We start from the raw sequence: 26,472 nt of genomic DNA, 5'->3' as shown, positions 1-26,472 counted from the left end.
GTCCTGTACAAGCAAGTGCTTTAAGAATATTTAGGTTGCACATGGGCCTGTCAATTGAATAGCATGGCTACTACTTTTATTTTCCTCCATTTGTGACAGATTATGTGAGGTGCTCAACCTCGATCCCAGACAAGTCCTGATAGCAGAAGTGATCTTCACAAATATAGGAGGAGCTGCCACTGCCATTGGGGACCCACCAAATGTCATTATTGTTTCCAACCAGGAGCTGAGGAAGATGGTATGTATGTACCAGTGTAACATGGTTGCTTTCAATAAATATAGATCCCAGCTTACTTGCTCACTTAACATTCTACCCAACATGGAAGCTTTTGTTAGAAACTAAAATCTTCCATATCACTTCTTCATATTAAGTGCTATTGGTTATCTTGAGAGGGAGGTTAGGTGACTGATCCTGCAGTGTAGAGTGAGGTGGTCTGATGATAAGATAACATTATCTACTTAATCATAGTATATTAGTGAGAACTGAAGTTTCTTCCAACTAATATTAAGAAGAAAATGATCTGTCCCCTTGCATTTTTCAATGTGGTGAATGAATATAGTGAAGAATTTAAGATGTTTTTGGAAAGAATCATAAAATGAAGGTGTTTAGGGATTTTTTGAAAGCTCTTATAAATATTAATGTATAATTTCTTTGCACACTAAAGCAAAAACAAATTAGAGAGTGAAAATGCTATTTTATATGTCTTAAGAATTAAAATTATATAATTTTCATTCAACATTCTTTAGTTATTAGAATTTTTCAATATTTCTTTTGTGTAGTATTAACAAAAATGCTTCCAAATTGGTATTATTTATTGTAGATAATGTGTTTATGTGTGTGTCTGTGAAGTGTGTCAGTGTGTTTGTGTGTGTGCTGTCTTCTCTAAAAACATTTACGCCTTTGAAAGTTCATAGCTCTGAGGTGTTGATGACCATTTTGTAGACTCACTGTATTCTAGAGATTCAGGGTATAACTTAGGTGGTTTGTCTAAACTGTAATACTCCCTAGTCACCCTGGGAAATTGGCTGGCAACACTTCACCAGGCTTGTTCATGAACTGAACAGTATGCTCATTATCATGTTATCATGGAGCACATCAAAAGGTGGCAGAGCCTTGCAATCTGTTCTAGGGGCACCTATCATCCAGGATGGGCCTCATACACATTGGAGATAATTACTTTTAGAGAACAATACTGTTTTATTTTTATTTTACAGTAATACATTTATTGTAGAAAATAAAAATCACACATACAAAAATTTAAGAAATTGTCATAATCTCACCACTCAGAAATAAATTCTCTTAATGTTTTGGTGCATCTAGTCTCCCAGGACATTTGTATATGGATACACATGGATTAAAAAAAGATAACACAGCTTCTGCTCTGGCCAGGATAGGGTAGCAGGGACTGGATTTGCCCTCTTGCTTGAGATATGCCAAAAGAAAATGAATGAAAATCCAAAAAACAAAACCCCAAACAAAGCAAAACCAGACAGTCCTAAGCAAGAAAATGGATGTCAGGAGAAAAAAAAAGACAGCAATCGCTGAGAATTGGGAAACAAAAGAGGTGAGCCCTAGGATTGTCCAAGTTCACTGTCTTGAGAGAGTTTCCAGGATGTAGTACAGGGAGGGAAAACCCAGGTTGTGCCCATCAGACTTCTGAGTTGAGGGGATAAAACTGAGAGTCTGGAGAGACCAAAGCTAAAATGCTTCTTTGGTGAATTCTACAAATATTTAAGGAAGAGACAATGCTATAATACCAATTCTACATAAAGTTTACAGCAAACTGAAGACAAGAGAATAGTTTCCAACTCATTATCTGAGGCTCTGATACCTAAACTGGACAAAACCATTATAAGAAAACTATTAATAAGTATTTCTTATGAGCATAGATTTTTAATTTTTAAAAGTAAATTTTTAAAAATTACCATATCCAGCTTAGTAATATATAAAATGCATAATACATCATAACCAAGTAGAATTTATAGTATTTGAAAAACCAATCAATGCAATTTACTAACAAACTAAAAGAAAATTCATGTGATCATCTTAACATACGCAGAAAAATAACTGGCAAATTCGAACATCCATTACTGATTGAATCTCTCAATAAACTAGAAAAATAAGAGAACTTCATCAGCCTAATAAGGAGCATCCATGGAAACATTACAGCCCACACCACACTTAATTGTGAAAATTGAATGTCTTCTTCCTTAGATCAGAAATAAGACAAAGATATCTGTTCTCACATCTTCAGTGTATCATTTTACTGGAGGCTCTAGCGGATACAATAAGACAAGAAAAGAAACACAAGGCATCCATATCAGAAAGGAAGATTTAAAAAAATAAGAGTGAAGTAAAACCTGTACTCTAAAAAATTAAAACATTATACAAATGTAAAATGGTGCTATTATTAAATATTTTTGGCTAATGCTGATAATAATTTGCTACAACAAGATCATTTATATTTTCAGTCCTAGTAATTTTTGTTAGGTTTATAGGGGCACAGATGTAAAAATATTGACAAATTGTAGCTATTTCTCAGAATCACATTTTTCAAAAGCAGCTATTTCTGGAAGAAATGTAGAAAGTGATTAATCTGTACTGTGGAAAATCTATTTTTCCCTAAAAATAAGAAAGTATTTTTTGGGTATGTAATCAATAAATTCTGGCTAAAATAAAAAAAGAAGAAGAAAGGAAGATTTAATAGTCTTTATTGGCAAATGACATGACTGTGTAGATAGTCTGCAGGAATCTGCAACATAGCTTCAAGAAATAATAAGGAAATTTGGCAAGTGTGCAATACAAGATCTATATAGAAAAATTAATGGTTTTCTATATTATAGCAATAAATAATTGAATTTAGCATCAATATATGAACTACTTTAGGGTAAATCTGACCAAACATATGCGAGACCTCTATACTCAAAACTACAAAATATTACAGAGTAATTAAAGATGATTTAATTAAATGGAGAGAGATACTTTATTCATGGATCAGAAGACTCAATATTGTTAATATAGCAGTTCTTTCCAGATTGAGCCACAGATTTTTGCAATCCCTGTCAAAACCATAGCAGGGTTGTTATTTTTGGTAGAAATTGACAAACCAATTCTAAAATTTATATGGGCATCCGAAGTGTTCAGAATGACCAAAAATAACTCTTAATGGGAAGAACAAAATGGGAGGGCTAGAACTACCTAATTCCAAGACTTACTATAAAGCCACAATAGCCAAGATATCATGGTACTGGCATCATTACAGGTAAATAGGTAAATAGATAAAAAGTAGAGAGTCTGGGCACCTGGGTGGTTCAGTCAGTTAAATTCTGCCTTCTGTTCAGGTCATGATCCTAGGGTTCTGAGATTGAGTCCCACGTCTGGCTCCCTACTCAGTGGGGAGTCTGCTTCTCCCTCTGCCCCTCCCCCTGCCAGTGATCTCTTTCTATCTCCCTCTCCCTCAAATAAATAAATAAGAACAAAATATTTAAAAAAATGTTTAAAAAAAAAGTAGAGAGTCTGGATACAGACCCCACATTGATGAATAAATGATTTTGACAAAAGTGGAAAGTCAATTCATTGAAGAAAGGATTGTTTTTTTTTTCACAAGTTGTTCTGGGACAAATGGACAGTCATAGGATGTTGTAGGACATCTACACTTCCCACTTTACCCCAAAATTAACTCAAAATTGGATTACATATACAAATGTGAACTCTAAAACCTTAAAAGTTCAAATAGAAAACAATTTGTGATAGAATAGCTCTAGAAATCATTCAAGTGAGAACAAGGCGACTGTATTTCATTAAACTGTTTCTAGAACTCAGTTTTCAGTGTCTGTTGTTTGTCTCTTCTTTTTTTCTTCTTCTCATGACAACATATTAATGAGTTAATGCAACAGCTTAGCTGACTATGGCCAGCATCACATTTACATTAATATAAAATCCTGAGCATGATGTCTTTCTTGGACATAAACTGAGTCAACTCTGCAACATTATAAGCCCTTTTTGAGTCCTAGGTCTGAATGCTCTGAACTGAACAGTGGAATGTGACCCAATACAGGCTCTGAGCCCTGGGCCTCTACCAAGTCATAGAGAAAGCTAAAGGGAAAGAGCAGTCTGTCAGACTATTCCCACATTCCTCCATGACATACTGACATGCTGTTGTAAATATCCAGAATCTAAATACAACAGTAAGGGAGAAAGGTGAGGTTTTTAATACACAGGGTGCTTACTCTAGGATCCTCACACAGCTTTGTGCCAAATTGACATCCTCTGGAGACATGGCCTTAGGGCTCTCCTTGTTTTATTGAGGATGGAGTTTCCTGTCTTCCACTTAATAACTTTCCTTGAATTTTGGGGTTAAACTGTATCTCACAGAAAATGTATCTAATGAATGTCCTTTTGTGTATAACCAAGAGTGGTTTTAATTTATTTTATAGTAGCTTAGAGAAAAGAAAATGTTTATTTGTATAGAGAACACAAATGAACTCATAGTTTCAGGGATAGTGTCTTCATCAGAGATTAATTTATAAAGCCTCATTATCAATGACAGAACAGCCATACATTTTTGGGCACATTTATTCTGCATCATTTCATTATTTATCCATGAACTAGACAAAGAAAAGATTATAAAATTAAAATTAATTGTGAAATTAATTTTTAAAATATTTATGAAGAAAGTTAATACTCAATATGTGAGTAGATTAGGGGAATAATAAAATAAAACAGTACTGGACTTTGGAACAGTAAGGAAGTCATGTGAGAAAATTATTCCACATTTTCTGAGAATTAGGAAGAAGTTACAGCAAGTTATGAGGAAAGTTCTTTCACTGTACCCTGTCCACACTCTCTTCACTCTTCCCATATTTCTTGGGATGGCTCTCTGTTTGTGGGATTTCCAGTACTGCACAGATAGGTAGAGAAGATTTACAGGGTTCTCCTACACTTTAGGATTCCATGAACAACAGTGTATTGTCCTTTCATCTGTCAACAGGCTGATAGGGATATAATCCTCCTTCACTGGTTACATTTATTCCTTTATGCCTGTTCTATGGAGACTCACCTGTGGTGAACATGGTTATTTTTTTAAAAGGGGGGAGGGACAGAGGGAGAGGAAGAGAGAGAATCTTAAGCAGGCTCCATGCCCAGTGTGGAGCTCACATGAGGCTCAATCTGATGACCCTGAAGTCATGACTTGAGCTGAAATCAAAAGTTGGACACTTAACAGGTGCTCCTTAACTATCTTTTAAGTAACAGTTGAAAAATGTGTATAGGGGGAGCTGTGTCCCCAGTGCTTCTGAATGGTATCTCACAGGTCAGAAGAAGGCTTCCTCCATGATGTCGCAGAGATGTGTACACTGGGATGTTTCTCTGGGCTTTCCCACTATGCTGGGGTGTTCTTTTGGTCCTCTTCCACCACTGATTTCTTCCACTCCATCAACTGACAACTTAGATGGTGTCACTCTCAGCTGCTTCATGCTCTGTCTTTCTGGTCACTTCTTTTGTCTTCTTTGTGGGTTTTCTGCTTCCACATGGCTCTTCAATTTCTGTGGGCCTTGGGGTTCTGCTTTTTTGATCATCTTTCCTCTTCAGTCAGCATTCTGTAGCAGAGCTCATGCCCTCATGTCCTTCTCTGTTTTCTGTGTACTGGGATCACCCACTTCTGCATGTCTGCAGAACATGGAAAGTTCTTACTCCCTCAGATCCATGTATGTTATGATTTCTCCTCTATATACTCAATGCATTCTTCACATGCAGCATGTCTCACACCAGATCCTTCCCATTATCACACCCATTCTTACAGTGCTGGGGGTCTTTCCCTTGTTGAGTCTCCACAGATGATTCTATCTTCAGATTACACCATGATGTTTACTAAGACAGTCAGCAGATTCAGCTAAGTCCTACAACTCAGTTGATTGTTTTGACTTGTCCCAGAGTTAGCCTGAAAGCCTCCTCCCTAGGAGATGATATTGGTGGGCCAAAATTTACTCAGCTGGATCTCCCTTAGAATATATGTGGTGTATGAGGCTGTGGATGTTCTAATCTGATTCCAGGGGGGATCTTCTATTCATAGTTTTACATGCCTCAAAATTTGACCACCTCCACTGTAGAATGAGGACTTTGTGGAAAACTAAGAAGAAAGTATTTGAGTAGAGGCAAAACCAAAACAGTGCAAAAAAAGACTGAAAGGGACAAAATAGAACCAGTACCTTGCAAGAAAGTGTTGTGTTTAAGCATTTGTACTGATGCAATTATAATAGTGGTTGGGTTTATTATCAAGGACATTAAAGAGAAGAGTGTAGGAAATTACAGAGGTGTGTAAAGCAGCAGGGAAGCCCAGATACATGCACCTAATAAGCTTAGTGAAAATATTTACATTGCATGATATATTGCACCTGCCTGTATTATTTCTTAAAATTTTCAGCTGGGATTGTCTCCCTCTGCATTGTTCTCACTTGATAAGTCCACCCATTACAACTTGAGTAGCAACCAAACACTTCCACTCAAGGCTGTTATTTTGTTGTGGAGCCTCTTCCAGGAAATCCTTCCTTTTCTTTCTTTAATTTACCCCTCCCTTTTCCCCCCAATTGTCCCATCATTTCTAATGGGACAAAAATTTATAACTAACATGTGCAAAAAAGGATCCAGAACTCAGGATACAAGCACTTCTGCCTCACACCTTCCTTCGAAAAATATTAATTACATTCAGGGATCATCTGTATATATCTTCTGAAGGTATATGCACAGAGTAAAAGATAAAAAACAGCCAATGATTTGCTAACTTATTCCCTGACAGACTAACCTAGTGGGGGATTTTACCCTGAAACATCCTTAGTAGCTGACCATGGCAAATAGTTTTGCAGAGAGGGAAAGGAAGTCTGAGGAGAGGGAGAAGGTCCTGCCTGGACCCATTATGGCCAGTGGGATGCTCTGGGCCACCTCAGTCCTATTGGCCATTGGTTGTCCTGAAGAGGCAACCCTGAAGAGGGTTGTGCTCTCTAGCCAAGGATGTTCTTTCACTAAAACTTATCAGGGACTTATATCAAATATTAAAAAAACCCAACTTGACTTGAAATGGACAAATATTGCCATGTAGTTTTATGTTTTGCCCCCATCTGTCTCTTTTCATCCTGGGAGATTGTGTCAGTCCATGGCGAATGTAGACCCAGCTAACATTGAGATTGTCTGTGATAACCTGTTTTTGTTTTCTCCTAAGGTTTCTTGCTATTCAAGTAGGGATTGGTTTATTGACATGAAGGAAACAAACTTTAAACATTTCAAAATTGTAGAGAAGAACTCCTGTTCTGTGGGTTTTGTGCTGAGCCCTGTGACCCTTCAGTTAACATCCATCACCCTGATGTGCCTGCCCCTGTTGGCTCTCAGTGCTTAGCACTCCCTGGATCCATCATTTGGGGAGAAGTCTTGAATTGGGAGCTATGCCTGTGCAGTGGAAAATCCCTTCTGTCAATTCATTTTCCCTTTCCTATTTCCAGGGCCTGGACTTTGCAGGATTTACTGCACACATGTTTGTTGGGATTTGCTTCATTCTTCTGTTCTCCTTTCCACTCTTCAGACTCCTTTTCTGGAACAAAAAGCTTTATAACAAGGAACCCAGTGAAATTGTTGGTGAGTATAAGCACCTCCTCATATAGCCTCAAAGTGTACTATCATAATATTATTATTTTCCAGAGGAAGTTGCCACAAAAATGCAGAAGGTTTCTTACATGTAGAACATGAGGGAAGTGTCAGTGATTGGGATGCTGCATGCTTAGTATGTTTCTGGATGCCTCCTGGTATGTTCTATGCTTTCAGGGGCTTTAAATTCATGGGACTTTCCTATTTTCTTCAGGGTGAAATGTGGGAAGCAGTGGCCACTGTATATAGTTTCCATGTCATGACATCATTAAATCATGTATGTACAACACGAGTAGTATGGCATGGAAATTGTAGTGTTCAAACCTGTCATACTTTGAGTTTAAAGGTGATTACAAAAATAGCAACATAACCCAGCACAGAGGATACTTTACCTTGTCAATCAAGAGTGTATTGATGAGTTACCAGCCAGTAAGAAGACGGCTCATGATCACCTTACGGCTTTGCATTTTCCTTATTTAAAAATTTTAGTAAATGTTTTAGTTACTGATCAAGATATATTAGAAGCAATAATTTATTTGGGAAACAGCCAGACTCTCTTCAGCCAGACCGTGTAGAGGATGTTGTGCAGGTTGCCTGGGTAACAGAGCATATCTGGGTGATAGGAGCACAGTGACAAAGGTACATTTGTTTCTTTGTGGTTTCAGAGCTCATAGATTGTATATTTACCCCCTCATTCTGTTATTCCTCTGTCCTTGTGTTGTATGGGACTTCAAATTTTCTTTATATTTAGTAAGATAAACAAATGTCATTTCTGTATGAAAAGCTGAGGATCTAAGTATATTCTTATCAGTCCTCCTGCTCATCAGATGGTGACTGTACAAAAGCAGATTGGCTTTTCTTTCATGTGTGATTTTTGTATTTGAAATTTGACCTTTTTGTTCTAGTTTGGAAAACATTGTCTTCCTCTCATATATACCCTCTCAAGAGTCATCTATGTAAAAGAAGCTTGTTCATAGTAAAATTTAGTCACCCAGATCTTCCGGAGAAATGAAATGATAAGCAGAAATTTCTATTTTAGGCAATACTTATAACGACATGCACAAGACATTGGAGTGTCCTTGTGAATGTAGAAATGGTACTTTAAATATGATCAGGCAATAAGGAATTTCTGGTTAGCCTCTCAGCCTAGCCCCAAGTGAAGGTGATGTAAGTGCAGGACAAGTGGGCATACTCCCTATGCTTTGGCTGCTCATGGCACAGTAGGATTGGTATAGGCCCCACCTGACAGGACTTGAGTGTAGGGGATAAGCCCAGGGTGGGGGACTGGAGGAAAGAGGAGGTGCAAGCACAGGTGTTGGGGGCCAAATAGAAAAGTGGTTTTGGTTGCAAGGTTGTTACAGCTTCATGCTGATATAGCATAGTTTACTTCTTTTGGATGAAGTCTGTATTTTCTTGATAGCAATGATAATTCATCATCTCTAGCAGTCTACAGAAAAGGCTATGTGCCTTTCTTTTTTTAAAATTTTTTTTCCATTTTATTTATTTTTTCAGCGTAACAATATTCATTCTTTTTGCACAACACCCAGTGCTCCATGCAAAACGTGCCCTCCCCATTACCCACCACCTGTTCCCCCAACCTCCCACCCCTGACCCTTCAAAACCCTCAGGTTGCCCCAACCTCCCACCCCTGACCCTTCAAAACCCTCAGGTTGTTTTTCAGAGTCCATAGTCTCTTATGGTTCCCCTCCCCTCCCCAATGTCCATAGCCTGCTCCCCCTCTCCCAATCCCACCTCCCCCCAGCAACCCCCAGTTTGTTTTGTGAGATTAAGAGTCATTTATGGTTTGTCTCCCTCCCAATCCCATCTTGTTTCATTTATTCTTCTCCTATCCCCCTAACCCCCCATGTTGCTTCTCCATGTCCTCATATCAGGGAGATCATATGATAGTTGTCTTTCTCCGATTGACTTATTTCACTAAGCATGATACGCTCTAGTTCCATCCACGTCGTCGCAAATGGCAAGATTTCATTTCTTTTGATGGCTGCATAGTATTCCATTGTGTATATATACCACATCTTCTTTATCCATTCATCTGTTGATGGACATCTAGGTTCTTTCCATAGTCTGGCTATTGTAGACGTTGCTGCTATAAACATTCGGGTACACGTGCCCCTTCGGATCACTATGTTTGTATCTTTAGGGTAAATTCCCAGTAGTGCAATTGCTGGGTCATAGGGTAGTTCTATTTTCAACATTTTGAGGAACCTCCATGCTGTTTTCCAGAGTGGTTGCACCAGCTTGCATTCCCACCAACAGTGGAGGAGGGTTCCCCTTTCTCCACATCCTCTCCAGCATCTGTCATTTCCTGACTTGTTAATTTTAGCCATTCTGACTGTTGTGAGGTGATATCTCATTGTGGTTTTGATTTGTATTTCCCTGATGCCGAGTGACGTGGAGCACTTTTTCATGTGTCTGTTGGCCATCTGGATGTCTTCTTTGCAGAAATGTCTGTTCATGTCCTCTGCCCATTTCTTGATTGGATTGTTTGTTCTTTGGGTGTTGAGTTTGCTAAGTTCCTTATAGATTTGGGATACTAGCCCTTTATCTGATATGTCGTTTGCAAATATCTTCTCCCATTCTGTCAGTTGTCTTTTGGTTTTGTTAACTGTTTCCTTTGCTGTGCAAAAGCTTTTGATCTTGATGAAATCCCAAGAGTTCATTTTTGCCCTTGCTTCCCTTGCCTTTGCCGTTGTTCCTAGGAAGATGTTGCTACGGCTGAGGTCGAAGAGGTTGCTGCCTGCATTCTCCTCAAGGATTTTGATGGATTCCTTTCTCACATTGAGGTCCTTCATCCATTTGGAATCTATTTTCGTGTGTGGTGTAAGGAAGTGGTCCAATTTCATTTTTCTGCATGTGGCTGTCCAATTTTCCCAGCACCATTTATTGAAGAGGCTGTCTTTTTTCCATTGGACATTCTTTCCTGCTTTGTCGAAGATTAGTTGACCATAGAGTTGAGGGTCGATTTCTGGGCTCTCTATTCTGTTCCACTGATCTATGTGTCCTGATCAAAACTCTTCAAAGTGTAGGGATAGAGGGCACATACCTCAATATTATCAAAGCCATCTATGAAAAACCCACCGCAAATATCATTCTCAACGGAGAAAAACTGAAAGCTTTTCCGTTAAGGTCAGGAACACAGCAGGGATGTCCATTATCACCACTGCTATTCAACATAGTACTAGAAGTCCTAGCCTCAGCAATCAGACAACAAAAAGAAATTAAAGGCATCCAAATTGGTAAAGAAGAAGTCAAACTCTCACTCTTCGCAGATGATAGGATACTATATGTGGAAAACCCAAAAGACTCCACTCCAAAACTGCTAGAACTTGTACAGGAATTCAGTAAAGTGTCAGGATATAAAATCAATGCACAGAAATCAGTTGCATTTCTGTACACCAACAACAAGACTGAAGAAAGAGAAATTAAGGAGTCAATCCCATTTACAATTGTACCCAAAACTATAAGATACCTAGGAATAAACCTAACCAAAGAGACTAAGAATCTATACACAGAAAATTATAAAGTACTCATGAAAGAAATTGAGGAAGAGACAAAGAAATGGAAAAATGTTCCATGCTCCTGGATTGGAAGAATAAATATTGTGAAAATGTCTATGCTACCTAAAGCAATCTACACATTTAATGCAATCCCTATCAAAATACCATCCATTTTTTTCAAAGAAATGGAACAAATAATCCTAAAATTTATATGGAACCAGAAAAGACATTGAATAGCCAAAGGAATATTGAAGAACAAAGCTAAAGTTGGTGGCATCACAATTCCGGACTTCAAGCTCTATTACAAAGCTGTCATCATCAAGACAGCATGGTATGTGCCTTTCTTGAGAAAACAGAGTCCCAGACCCTGCTGTCGTCTTAAAGCTTTATAATGTGGAAAGTAACTACACATGATCCCATTACTTCCCTGTTATGAAGAAAAATTTAATCAAAATTCACTTTTTTAAAAAAGATATCTGCCATTGAGGTACCTTGATCCACTTTTGTCATTGACTGATGTATTAATTTTCCAGGACTATTTTGACAGAGTACAACAGACTGAGTGACTTAAACAACAGATGGCTTATTTCTACAGATGCTAAGAGTACTTAATAAGTCAGAACAGATGGCTTATTTCCTCACAGTTCTGGAGGCTGGATGTCCAAAATCAAAGGGCCTGTAAGGTGGTTGGCTCTGAGGTAGGATATGTTCCAGGCCTGTCTCCTTGGCTTTTAGATGGCCATATTCACGTTTAAGTGGATTTTTCCATTTGTGTCTGTGTCCATAATTCCCCCCTTTATAAGGACATCAGTCATCTTGGATTTGTAGCCACCCTAATGAACTCACCTTAACTAATTACACCTGCAACAACCCCATTTTTTTAACTTTGTTTATTTACAGCATAACAGTGTTCATTGTTTTGGCATCACACCCAGTGATCCATGCAGTACGTGCCCTCCCTATTACCCACCACCTGGTTCCTAAACCTCCCACCACCCACCCCCCGCCCCTTCAAAACCCTCTGGTTGTTTTTCAAAGTCCATAGTCTCTCATGGTTCATCTCCCCTTCCAGTTTCCCTCAACTCCCTCCCCTCTCCATCTCCCCATGCCCTCCATGTTCCTTGTTATGCTCCACAAATAAGTGAGACCATATGATACTAGACTCTCTCTGCTTGACTTATTTCGCTCAGCATAATCTCTTCCAGTCCCGTCCATGTTGCTACAAAAGTTGGGTATTCATCCTTTCTGATGGAGGCATAATACTCCATTGTGTATATGCACCACATCTTCCTTATCCATTCATCCGTTGAAGGGCATCTTGGTTCTTTCCACAGTTTGGCGACCATAGCCATTGCTGCATAAACATTGGGGTACAGATGGCCCTTCTTTTCACTACATCTGTATCTTTGGGGTAAATACCCAGCAGTGCAATTGCAGGGTCATAGGGAAGCTCTATTCTTAATTTCTTCAGGAGTCTCCACACTGTTCTCCAAAGTGGCTGCACTAACTTGCATTCCCACCAACAGTGTAAGAGGGTTCCCCTTTCTCCACATCCTCTCCAACACCTGTTGTTTCCTGTCTTGCTAATTTTGGCCATTCTAACTGGTGTCAGGTGATATCTCAATGTGGTTTTGATTTGAATCTCCCTCATGGCTACTGATGATGAACATTTCTTCATGTGTCTGATAGCCATTTGTATGTCTTCGTTGGAGAAGTGTCTGTTCATATCTACTGCCCATTTTTTGATATGATTATCTGTTTTGTGTGTGTTGAGTTTGAGGAGTTCTTTATAGATCCTAGATATCAACCTTTTGTCTGTACTGTCATTTGCAAATATCTTCTCCCATTCTGTGGGTTGCCTTTTTGTTTTGTTGACTGTTCCCTTTGCTGTGCCGAAACTTTTGATCTTGATGAAGTCCCAAAAGTTCATTTTCGCTTTTGTTTCCTTGGCCTTTGGAGACATATCTTGAAAGAAGTTGCTGTGGCTGACATTGAAGAGGTTACTGCCTATGTTCTCCTCTAGGATTATGATGGATTCCTGTCTCACGTTGAGGTCTTTTATCCATTTCGAGTTTATCTTTGTGTACGGTGTAAGAGAATGGTCGAGTTTCATTCTTCTACATATCGCTGTCCAGTTTTCCCAGCACCATTTATTGAAGAGACTGTCTTTTTTCATTGAATATTTTTTCCTGTTTTGTCGAAGATTATTTGACCATAGAGTTGAGGTCCATATCTGGGCTCTCCACTCTGTTCCACTGGTCTATGTGTCTGTTTTTATGCCAGTACCACGCTGTCTTGGTGATCACAGCTTTGTAGTAAAGCTTGAAATCGGGTAACGTGATGCCGCCAGTTTTGTTTTTGTTTTTCAACATTTCCTTAGCAATTCGGGGTCTCTTCTGACTCCATACAAATTTTAGGATTATTTGCTCCAGCTCTTTGAAAAATACCGGTGGAATTTTGATCGGAATGGCATTAAAAGTATAGATTGCTCTAGGCCGTATAGACATTTTAACAATGTTTATTCTTCCAATCCAAGAGCATGGAACAGTCTTCCATCTTTTTGTGTCTTCTTCAATTTCTTTCATGAGTGTTCTGTAGTTCCTCAAGTACAGGTCCTTTACTTCTTTGGTTAGGTTTATGCCCAGGTATCTTATGGTTCTTGGTGCTATAGTAAATGGAATCGATTCTCTAATTTCCCTTTCTGTATTTTCATTGTTAGTGTATAAGTAAGCCACTGATTTCTGTACATTGACTTTGTATCCTGCCACGTTACTGAATTGCTGTATGAGTTCTAGTAGTTTGGGGGTGGAGTCTTTGGGGTTTTCCATATAAAGAATCATGTCATCTGCGAAGAGAGAGAGTTTGACTTCTTCCTTGCCAATTTGGATACCTTTTATTTCTCTTTGTTGTCTGATTGCCGTTGCTAGAACTTCTAATACTATGTTGAACAAGAGTGGTGAGAGTGGGCATCCTTGTCGTGTTCCTGATCTCAACGGGAAGGCTGCAAGCTTTTTCCCATTGAGGATGATATTTGCTGTGGGTCTTTCATAGATAGATTTTATGAAGTTCAGGAATGTTCCCTCTATCCCTATACTTTGAAGCGTTTTCATCAGGAACGGATGCTGGATTTTGTCAAATGCTTTTTCTGCATCAATTGAGAGGACCATGTGGTTCTTCTCTCTTCTCTTATTGATGTGTTCTATCACACTGATTGATTTGCGAATGTTGAACCAACCTTGCAACCCAGGGATGAATCCCACCTGGTCATGGTGGATAATCTTTTGAATGTGCTGCTGGATCCTGTTTGCTAGGATCTTGTTGAGAATCTTTGCATCCATATTCATCAGTGATATTGGTCTGAAATTCTCCTTTTTGGTAGGGTCTTTGCCTGGTTTGGGGATCAGGGTAATGCTGGCTTCATCAAAAGAGTCTGGAAGTTTTCCTTCTGCTTCAATTTTTTGGAACAGCTTCAGGAGAATTGGTGTTATTTCTTCTTTGAAAGTTTGGTAGAATTCCCCAGGGAATCCGTCAGGTCCTGGGCTCTTGTTTTTTGGGAGGTTTTTGATCACTGCTTCAATCTCATTACTAGATATCGGTCTATTCAGGTTGTCAATTTCTTCCTGGTTCAATTTTGGGAGTTTGTAGCTTTCCAGGAATGCATCCATTTCATCTAGGTTGCTTAGCTTATTGGCATATAACTGTTGGTAATAATTTCTGATGATTGTTTCTATTTCCTTGGTGTTAGTTGTGATCTCTCCCTTTTCATTCATAATTTTATTAATTTGGGCTTTCTCTCTTTTCTTTTGGATTAGTGTGGCCAATGGTTTATCGATCTTACTGATTCTTTCAAAAAACCAGCTTCTAGTTTCATTGATACGTTCTACTGTATCTCTCGTTTCTACCTCATTGATCTCTGCTCTAATCTTGATTATTTCCCTTCTTGCATGTGGAGTTGGTTTGATTTGTTGTTGATTCTCCAGTTCTTTAAGGTGTAGAGACAGCTGGTGTATTCTGGATTTTTCAATGTTTTTGAGGGAGGCTTGGATGGCTATGTATTTCCCCCTTAGAACCGCCTTTGCTGTATCCCATAGGTTTTGGACCGAGGTGTCTTCATTCTCATTGGTTTCCATGAATTGTTTAAGTTCCTCTTTGATCTCCTGGTTGATCCAAGCATTCTTAAGCAAGGTGGTCTTTAGCTTCCAGGTGTTTGGGTTCCTTCTGAACTTTTCCTTGTGATTGAGCTCCAGTTTCAAAGCATTGTGATCCGAGAATATGCAGGGAATAATGTCAGTCTTTTGGTATCAGTTGAGTCCTGCTTTGTGACCCAGTATGTGGTCTATTCTGGAGAAGGTTCCATGTGCACTTGAGAAGAATGAGTATTCTGTTGTTTTAGGGTGGAATGTTCTGTATATGTCTATGAGGTCCATCTGGTCCAATGTTTCATTCAATACTCTTATTTCTTTATTAATTTTCTGCTTCAATGATCTGTCTATTTCTGAGAGAGGCGTATTAAGATCTCCTACTATTATTGTATTGATATCAATATGGCTCTTTATCTTGATTAATAGTTTTCTTACGTAATTGGGTGCTCCCATATTGGGGGCATAGATATTCACAATTGTTAGATCGTCTTGGCGGATAGTCCTTTTAAGAATTATGTAGTGTCCTTCTGTATCTCTGACTACAGTCTTTAGTTTAAAATCTAATTTATCTGATATGAGAATTGCTACTCCGGCCTTCTTTTGAGGCCCATTGGCATGAAAGATGCTTCTCCATCCCTTCACTTTCAGTCTGGGTGTATCCTTAGGTTCAAAATGTGTCTCTTGTAGACGACATATGGATGGGTCCTGTCGTTTTATCCAATCTGCAACCCTGTGTCGTTTTATGGGCACATTTAGGCCATTCACATTGAGAGTGATTATTGAGAGATATGTTTTTATTGACATCGTGTTGCCTTTGAAGTCTTTCTGTCTATAGATTGTTTCTATATTTCTGTTCAATGATATTCTTAGGATTTTTTCTCTTTTATAGGACCCCCCTTAATATCTCCTGCCGTGTCGGCTTGGTGGTTGCATAGTCTTTTAAGCCTTGCTGGTCGTGGAAATTCTTTATCTCTCCATCCATTTTAAATGTCAGTCCTGCTGGATAGAGTATTCTTGGTTGCATGCTCTTCTCATTTAGTACTCTGAATATATTTTGCCAGCCCTTTGTGGCTTTCCAGGTCTCTTTGGAAAGGTCTGACGTTATTCTAATGGGATTTCCTCTGTATGTAAGAAGCTTCTTTGTCCTAGCTGCTTTTAAGAGGGTCTCTCTTGAAACATAATTCCCCATTTTAACTATAAGGTGCCGTGAGGACTTTTGAGAATCTAAAATCTTGGGAGGAGATCTTTCTGCCTCTAGTACATGAACGTTGTTTCCATTCGTGAGATTGGGAAAATTTTCATAGACAACTTCTTCCACTATATCTTCTAGACTTCTTTATTTTTCTCCCCTTCAGGGATTCCAATAATTCTGACGTTGGAACGTTTCATGGCATCGTTTATTTCCCTGATTCTGTTTTCGTGGCTTCTGAGCTGTTTGTTCCAGGCTTCCTCCTGATCCTTTCTCTCTATCTGTTTGTCCTCCAGATCACTAATTCTATCTTCTGTCTCAGTTACCCTAGCTTTTAGAGAATTTAGATTGGACTGGAACTCATTGAGAGCATTTTGAACATCATCCCTGGTGGCTTTCAGTTCTGCCCTAACATTGTGAACATCATCCCTGGTGGCTTTCAGTTCTGCCCTAATCAATTCTGTTTGGTCATCCATGGCTTTCTCCAACCTAGCTATTGCCTGGATAATTGTTAGTCTGAATTCCTTTTCTGACATATTGTCTATGTCGATAGCCATTAGTTCTGTTGCAGAAGGGCCATCCTCTGTATTTTTCTTCTGTTGGGTATTCCTCCTCCTAGTCATTTTGGTAAGAGATGACTAAACAAATGCAGCTGGACTTATCGATTGTGGTGCAGTCAATGTGCACCCTGGAACGCTTCTGTGCAATCAGGATTCCCCACCCAAATGAGAGAAAAAGGAAGAGAAAAAGAACTAGAGAAGAAGAAAGAAAAAAAAAGGGGAAAGAAAAAAGGAAGAAAAAAAAAAAAAGAGAGAGAGAGAGATAGGAAAAAAGGGGAAGATATAAGAGAGGCTCAGCCCAAATGGGCCACAAGGTAAGATTTGTAGAGTATACAAACAAAAACAGACAGACAAAGAGAGTGATAAAAGTATATGACAAGAGAAAAAAATATGTATATATAAGCAAAAAAAAGGGAAAAACCTCCTCAGAAAGAACCCCAAGTATAAGATTTATATATTGTCAGGACAGACACAAATTCACAGAAACACTGACAGAAGGAAAAATTGGGAGAGTGGTTATAGATTCTCAGTGTGGGTGAGGAAGGTTATTTTGATTCTTCCTGAAGGTATCTTGATGTTTTTGTTAAGGGACTCAACTTTCCTAAGTTACAGGGGGATTAGAAACTGGTTTGCCTTTAGGGGTAGCATTGATTGGGGAAAGGGGGTTACCTTGAAGTTTAACTCTATATGTATAGTAGAAAATAAAAATTAAAAAAAGAATAAACTAGACTAAACTAAGTTAAAATTAAAAAAATAGAAAAACAAAAGAAAAACACGGGTGTATGTATCAAAAGTTCAGGTTAGAAGGTTATTAAAGAATTTGATGTACTGGACATCTCAGTGTGATGGTAAATAGGTTAAACAATTATCTGTATGTATAAAAAAAAAGAACCAGAATATTGGTAAAGAGTTAAAAATAAAAGTTGTATTTATGAAGTAGTGGTGGTTGTTCTCTTGTAGTCTTTTTTTTTTTTTTTCCTTTCTTCCTGGTTGGTTTTCTGGGGGAGGGGCCTGCCACGTGGGTTTTCAGACAATGATGTTCCCTGAGTTAGGTCCTCCCACTCCCCTCAAGGGGGTGAGCTCTTTTTTTTTCAGGAAACAGTTTTTTTTTTTCAGCCTTTTGTTCTCTGGGGGTTTTTATGTTCTTTCATCTGCTTTCTCTCGCCTTGACAGCTTTTGATGGTTTTTGGAGGTTTAGAGGAGAGCAAACAGCACCCCAACCTCCCTCTCAGAGAGAAGCCTCAGACTGTTTTGCAAAAGCTGCTGGCAGAGTTGGTTCTGGGTCACTGTCCCTGGGGATGCAGGAGCTCCTCGTTGTGCCCAAAACCAGGGCAGCTGTGGCTGTCTAGCCAGCTCCAGACCGCCAGAGAGGTTCCGAGCAGAGATCGCGCACTGAAATTTTCCCACTGTCCCAGGCTGGGAATGTCTGGTTTTTCCTGCTGCCAGAGCTCCAGGCTAGCGCCTATGAGCACCTATCCCAAGGGAGGGTGTGGGACACGCGCGTTTCAGGATTGCCGTCAGGACAGGCTCCCAGCCCCTCACGGGAGACAGACCCCACTCGTTCTCAGGCGCGCTGGCATTCAGGTGCACTCGCGGCTCAGGGACCGAGACCTGATTTCCCCGCCACACTCTCTCTGGCTCCACGCCAGGGGAGGCTGTCCGGGGACTTAGGTCCCTGACCCTAACCGCCCAGGTTCCCACTATTACCCCCCCCCCACCGCGATCCTTTGCTGTTTGTTTTTTGAGTGCTTTCAACCAGACTCCAAGTTAATGCTGGTCCCCAGACGCAGAGCACTCTCGTGTTGGGGTGTTACTTTCCAATCGGTCGCCTCTGGTGGCTCCCTCCCCCTTTTGTTTATCTTCAGATATCAGTCCGATGCTCCCAGTCTGCTTTACCTGCCACTGGCGTCTTCTGCTCCAGTAGAGATCCAGACGTGTATAATTCTGATCTCAGGCTGATTTCATGGGTGGTCGGAGTTCTTTGGTAGGTAATCAGCTCACTTTAGGGTACAGGTTGAAATGGTGCCTCCTCCTACTTCCCCGCCATCTTGCTCCCCCCCAGTATAGACATTTTAACAATGTTTATTCTTCCAATCCAAGAGCATGGAATGGTCTTCCATCTTTTTGTGTCTTCTTCTATTTCTTTCATGAGTGTTCTGTAGTTCTTCGAGTACAGGTCCTTTACCTCTTTGGTTAGGTTTATTCCCAGGTATTTTATGGTTCTTGGTGCTATAGCAAATGGAATAAATTCTCTAATTTCCCTTTCTGTATTTTCATTGTTAGTGTATAAGAAAGCCACTGATTTCTGTACATTGACTTTGTATCCTGCCACGTTACTGAATTGCTGTATGAGTTCTAGTATTTTGGGGGTGGAGTCTTTTGGGTTTTCCATATAAAGAATCATGTCATCTGCGAAGAGAGAGAGTTTGACTTCTTCCTTGCCAATTTGGATACCTTTTATTTCTCTTTGTTGTCTGATTGCCGTTGCTAGAACTTCTAATACTATGTTGAACAAGAGTGGTGAGAGCGGGCATCCTTGTCGTGTTCCTGATCTCAATGGGAAGGCTGCAAGCTTTTTCCCATTGAGGATGATATTTGCTGTGGGTCTTTCATAGATAGATTTTATGAAGTTCAGGAATGTTCCCTCCATCCCTATACTTTGAAGCGTTTTCATCAGGAATGGATGCTGGATTTTGTCAAATGCTTTTTCTGCATCAATTGAGAGGACCATGTGTTTCTTCTCTCTTCTCTTATTGATGTGTTCTATCACGTTGATTGATTTGCGAATGGTGAACCAACCTTGCAACCCAGGGATGAATCCCACCTAGTCAGGGTGGATAATCTTTTTAATGTGCTGCTGGATCCTGTTTGCTAGGATCTTGTTGAAAATCTTTGCATCCATATTCATCAGTGATATTGGACTGATATTCTCCTTTTTGGTAGGGTCTTTGCCTGGTTTGGGGATCAGGGTAATGCTGGCTTCATAAAAAGAGTCTGGAAGTTGTCCTTCTGCTTCAGTTTTTTGGAACAGCTTCAGGAGAATTGGTGTTATTTCTTCTTTGAAAGTTTGGTGGAATTCCCCAGGGAATCCGTCTGGTCCTGGGCTCTTGTTTTTTGGGAGGTTTTTGATCACTGCTTCAATCTCATTACTAGATATCGGTCTATTCAGGTTGTCAATTTCTTCCTGGTTCAATTTTGGGAGTTTGTAGTTTTCCAGGAATGCATCCATTTCATCTAGGTTGCTTAGCTTATTGGCATATAAGTGTTGGTAATAATTTCTGATGATTGTTTCTACTTCCTTGGTGTTAGTTGTGATCTCTCCCTTTTCATTCATAATTTTATTAATTTGGGCTTTCTCTCTTTTCTTTTGGATTAGTGTCACCAATGGTTTATCGATCTTATTGATTCTTTCAAAAAACCAGCTTCTAGTTTCATTGATACATTCTACTGTATCTCTGGTTGCTACCTCATTGATCTCTGCTCTAATCTTGAGTATTTCCCTTCTTGCCTGTGGAGTGGGTTTGATTTGTTGTTGATTCTCCAGTTCTTTAAGGTGTAGGACAACTGGTGTATTCTGGATTTTTCAATTTTTTTGAGGGAGGCTTGGATGTCTATGTATTTCCCCCTTAGAACCGCCTTTGATGTATCCCATTGGTTTTGGACCGAAGTGTCTTCATTCTCATTGGTTTCCATGAATTGTTTAAGTTCCTCTTTGATCTCCTGGTTGATCCAAGCATTCTTAAGCAAGGTGGTCTTTAGCTTCCAGGGGTTTGAGTTCCTTCTGAACTTTTCCTTGTGATTGAGTTCCAGTTTCAAAGCATTGTGATCTGAGAATATGCAGGGAATAATGTCAGTCTTTTGGTATCAGTTGAGTCCTGCTTTGTGACCCAGTATGTGGTCTATTCTGGAGAAGGTTCCATGTGCACTTGAGAAGAATGAGTATTCTGTTGTTTTAGGGTGGAATGTTCTGTATATGTCTATGAGGTCCATCTGGTCCAACGTGTCATTCAATGATCTTATTTCTTTATTAATTTTCTGCTTCGATGATCTGTCTATTACTGAGAGAGGCATATTAAGATCTCCTTCTATTATTGTATTCATATCAATATGACTCTTTATCTTGATTAATAGTTTTCTTATGGAATTGGGTGCTCCCATATTGGAGGCATAGATATTCACAATTGTTAGATCATCTGGGTGGATAGTCCCTTTAAGAATTATGTAGTGTCCTTCTGTATCTCTGACTACAGTCTTTAGTTTAAAATCTAATTTATCTGAAAAGACCTCAAGGTGAGTCAGGAATCTATCAGAATTCTAGAGGATAACATAGGCAGTAACCTCTTCGATATCAGCCACAGCAACTTCTTTTAAAATATGTCTCCAAAGGCCAAGGAAACAAAAGTGAAAATGAACTTTTGGGACTTCATAAAGATCAAAAGCTTCTTCACAGCAAAGGAAACAGTCAACAAAACTAAAAGGCAACCCACGGAATGGGAGAGATATTTGCAAATGACAGTACAGACAAAAGGTTGATATCCAGGATCTATAAAGAACTCCTCAAACGCAATACACACAAAACAGATAATCATATCAAAAAATGGGCAGAAGGTATGAACAGACACTTCTCCAACGAAGACATACAAATGGCTATCAGACACATGAAGAAATGTTCATCATCAGTAGCCATGAGGGAGATTCAAATTAAAACAACATTGAGATATCACCTGACACCAGTTAGAATGGCCAAAATTAGCAAGACAGGAAACAACGTGTGTTGGAGAGGATGTGGAGAAAGGGGAACCCTCTTACACTGTTGGTGGGAATGCAAGTTGGTGCAGCCACTTTGGAGAACAGTGTGGAGATTCCTGAAGAAATTAAGAATAGAGCTTCCCTATGACCCTGCAATTGCACTGCTGGGTATTTACCCCAAAGATACAGATGTAGTGAAAAGAAGGGCCATCTGTACCCCAATGTTTATTGCAGCAATGGCTACGGTCGCCAAACTGTGGAAAGAACCAAGATGCCCTTCAACGGATGAATGGATAAGGAAGATGTGGTGCATATACACAATGGAGTATTATGCCTCCATCAGAAAGGATGAATACCCAACTTTTGTAGCAACATGGACGGGACTGGAAGAGATTATGCTGAGCGAAATAAGTCAAGCAGAGAGAGTCAAGTATCATATGGTCTCACTTATTTGTGGAGCATAACAGAGAACACGGTGGACATGGGGAGATGGAGAGGGGAGGGAGTTGAGGGAAACTGGAAGGGGAGATGAACCATGAGAGACTATGGACTCTGAAAAACAACCAGAGGGTTTTGAAGGGGCAGGGGGGTGGCAGGTTGAGGAACCAGGTGGTGGGTAATAGGGAGGGCACGTACTGCATGGATCACTGGGTGTGATGCCAAAACAATGAACACTGTTATGCTGTAAATAAAGAAATAAAAAAAATAAAAAAAAATCAAATTTATCTGATATGAGAATTGCTACCCTGGCCTTCTTTTGAGGCCCATTGGCATGAAAGATGCTTCTCCATCCCTTCACTTTCAGTTTGGGTGTCTCCTTAGGTTCAAAATGGGTCTCTTGTAGACCACATATGGATGGGTCTTGTCGTTTTATCCAATCTGCAACCCTGTGTCATTTTATGGGCACATTAAGCCATTCACATTGAGAGTGATTATTGAGAGATTGGTTTTTCTTGACATCGTGTTGCCTTTGAAGTCTTTCTGTCTGTAGATTGTTTCTATATTTCTGTTCAATGATATTCTTAGGATTTTTTCTCTTTTATAGGACCCCCCTTAATATTTCCTGCAGTGTCGGCTTGGTGGTCGAATAGTCTTTTAAGCCTTGCTGGTCTTGGAAACTCTTTATCTCTCCATCCATTTAAATGTCAGTCTTGCTGGATAGAGTATTCTTGGTTGCATGCTCTTCTCATTTAGTACTCTGAATATATTTTGCCAGCCCTTCCTGGCTTGCCAGGTCTCTGTGGAAAGGTCTGACGTTATTCTAATGGGCTTTCCTCTGTATGTAAGGAGCTTCTTTGTCCTAGCTGCTTTTAAGAGGGTCTGTCTTGAAACATAATTCCTCATTTTAACTATAAGGTGTCATGAGGTCTTTCGAGAATCTAAAATCTTGGGAGGAAATCTCTCTGCCTCAAATACATGAACGTTGTTTCCATTTGTGAGATTGGGAAAATTTTCATAGACAACTTCTTCCACTATATCTTCTAGACTTCTTTCTTTTTCCTCCCCTTCAGGGATTCCAATAATTCTGACGTTGGAACGTTTCATGGCATCATTTATTTCCCTGATTCTGTTTTCATGGCTTCTGAGCTGTTTGTTCCAGGCTTCCTCCTGATCCTTTCTCTCTATCTGTTTGTCCTCCAGATCACTAATTCTCTCTTCTGTCTCAGTTACCCTAGCTTTTAGAGAATTTAGATTAGATTGGAACTCATTGAGAGCATTTTGAACATCATCCCTGGTGGCTTTCAGTTCTACCCTAACATTGTCAACATCATCCCTGGTGGCTTTCAGTTCTGCCCTAGTCAATTCTGTGTGGTCATCCATGGCTTTCTCCAACCTAGCTATTGCCTGGATAATTGTTAGTCTGAATTCCTTTTCTGACATATTGTCTATGTCGATAGCCATTAGCTCTGTTGCAGAAGGCCCATTCTCTGTATTTTTCTTCTGTTGGGCATTCCTCCTCCTAGTCATTTTGGTAAGACATGACTGAACAGATGCAGCTGGACTTATCGATTGTTGTGTAGTCAAGGTGCACCCTGGAACGCTTCTGTGCAATCAGGTTTCCCCACCCAAATGAGAGAAAAAAGAAAAGAAAAAGAAATAAGAAAGAAAAAAAAAAGGGAAAAGAAAAAAGGAAATAAAAAAGGGAGAGAGAGAGAGAGAGAGATAGGAAAAAAAGGGAAGATAAAAGAGAAGGCTCAGCCCAAATGGGCCACAAGGTAAGATTTATGAAGTATACAAACAAAAACAGACAAACAAAAAGACTGATAAAAGTATATAACAAGAGAAAAAAACAATATATATATAAGCAAAAAAAAGGGAAGAACCTCATCAGAAAGAACCCCAAGTATAAGATTTATATATTATCAGGACAAACACAAATTCACAGAAACACTGACAGAGAGAAAAATTGGGAGAGTGGTTATAAACTCTCAGTGTGGGTGAGGAAGGTTATTTTGATTCTTCCTGGATGTATCTTGATGTTTTTGTTAAGGGACTCAACTTTCCTAAGTTTCAGGGCGATTAGAAACTGGTTTGTCTATAGGGGTAACATTGATTGGGGAAAGGGGATTACCTTGAAGTTTAACTCTATATGTATAGTAGAAAATAAAAATTAAAAAAGAATAAACTAGACTAAACTAAGTTAAAATGAAAAAAAAATTAAAAAATAGAAAAGCAAAAGAAAAACACGGGTGTATGTATCAAAAAGTTCAGGTTAGAAGTTTATTAAAGAATTTGATGTACTGGACATCTCAGTGTGATGGTAAATAGGTTAAAAATTATCTGTATGTATAAAAAAAAAGAACCAGAATATTGGTAAAGAGTTAAAAATAAAAGTTGTATTTATGAAGTAGTGGTGGTTGTTCTCTTGTAGTCTTCTTTTTTATTTTTTCTTCCTTCCTGGTTGGTTTTCTGTGGGAGGGGCCTGCCACGTGGGTTTTCAGACAATGATGTTCCCTGAGTTAGGTCCTCCCACTCCCCTCAAGCCCGTGGGCTCTGAGGAAACTGTTTTTTTCAGGCTTTTGTTCTCTGGGGGTTTTTATGTTCTTTCATCTGTTTTCTCTCGCCTTGACAGCTTTTGATGGTTTTTGGAATTTTAGAGGAGAGCAAACTGCACCCAGACCTCCCTTTCAGAGAGAAGCCTCAGAATGTTCTTCAAGAGCTGCTGGCAGGTTCAGTTCTGAGTCACTGTCCCTGGGGATGCAGGAGCTCCTCGTTGTACCCAAAACCAGGGCAGCGGTGGCTGTCTAGGCAGCTCCAGACCGCCAGAGAGGTTCTGAGCAGAGATTGCACACTGAGATTTTCCCACTGTCCCGGGCTGGGAAAGTCTGTTTTTTCTGGATGCCAGAGCTCTAGGCTAGCGCCTATGAGCACCTTTCCCAAGGGAGGTGTGGTACGCACGCGTTTTGGGATTGCCATCTGGCCAGGTTCCCAGCCCTTCACGGGAGCCAGACCCCACTCGTTCTCGGGTACACTGGCGGGTCAGGTGCACTGGCGGCTCAGGGATGGAGACCTGATTTCTCTGCCACACTCTCTCTGGCTCAGTGCCAGGGGAGGCTGTCGTGGGTCCGGGGACTTAGGTCCCTGACCCTAACTGCCCAGGTTCCCACTATTTCCCCCTGTGATCCTTTGCTCTTTGTTTTTGAGTGCTTTCAACCAGAGTCCAAGTTAATGCTGGTCCCCAGACGCAGGGCACTCTCGTATTGGGGTATTACTTTCCAATTGGTCACCTCTGTTGGCTCCCTCCCCCTTTTGTTTATCTTCCACTATCAGTCCGACTCTCCCAGTCGGCTTTACCTGCCACTGGCGTCTTCTGCTCCTGTAGAGATCCAGACGTGTATAATTCTGATCTCGGGCTGATTTCATGGGTGGTCGGAGTTCTTTGGTAGGTAATCAGCTCACTTTAGGGTACAGGTTGAAACGGTGCCTCCTCCTACTTCCCCGCCATCTTGACTACCCCCAACAGCCCCATTTTTAAGTAAGGTCACATTGTGAGGTACTGGAGATTAAGCCCTCACCACATGCATTTTTTTTTGGAGGGGAGGACAAAATTCAACCAATAACAACCAGAGATATTCAGAATGTTTTACCATCAACTAGTATGCATAAAATTTGATAATTTAATGTATAGAGTTAATTTTCTGGTGGAAAGGATTCAGATTGGAGCACTAAGGAAATTGATCACAATGGATGATTGTGTGGGCATAGCTGTACTTCAGTGGAGAGTTTAGAAAGTTATCTTGTCCAGTTATGCCAGGTTCTACCTAAGTGCCCCGGTAAACAGAATGACCTGAAAACAATTGTTGTAGATTTAGGTTACCAGCCCACACCCAGAAATTCTGTGCTGTTAATAAGCTCTTCTGGATAATGATATCCTTTTTTTTTTTTGGATTTTTTTTCCATTTTATTTATTTTTTCAGCGTAACAGTATTCATTGTTTTTGCACAACACCCAGTGCTCCATGCAAAACGTGCCCTCCCCATTACCCACCACCTGTTCCCCCAACCTCCCACCCCTGACCCTTCAAAACCCTCAGGTTGCCCCAACCTCCCACCCCTGACCCTTCAAAACCCTCAGTTGTTTTTCAGAGTCCATAGTCTCTTATGGTTCACCTCCCCTCCCCAATGTCCATAGCCCGCTCCCCCTCTCCCAATCCCACCTCCACCCAGCAACCCCCAGTTTG

At 40.0% G+C, this 26,472-nt stretch overlaps 1 protein-coding gene across 1 annotated transcript in view; it reads left to right on the top strand.

Moving 5' to 3' along the window:
- Positions 1 to 26,472, top strand: part of OCA2 (OCA2 melanosomal transmembrane protein) — a 530,032-nt gene that overhangs the window by 160,925 nt on the left and 342,635 nt on the right. Inside the window, exons 13-14 of the mRNA XM_046009122.1 lie at positions 100 to 238; positions 7,492 to 7,624. Of these exons, the coding sequence (XP_045865078.1) occupies positions 100 to 238; positions 7,492 to 7,624 (272 nt within the window). The remainder of the gene's footprint in view (positions 1 to 99; positions 239 to 7,491; positions 7,625 to 26,472) is intronic.

Source organism: Meles meles, chromosome 6, assembly GCF_922984935.1.
Source record: "Meles meles chromosome 6, mMelMel3.1 paternal haplotype, whole genome shotgun sequence".
Taxonomy (NCBI): Eukaryota; Metazoa; Chordata; class Mammalia; order Carnivora; family Mustelidae; genus Meles; species Meles meles.
This window is presented reverse-complemented; position numbering and strand designations above follow the sequence as displayed.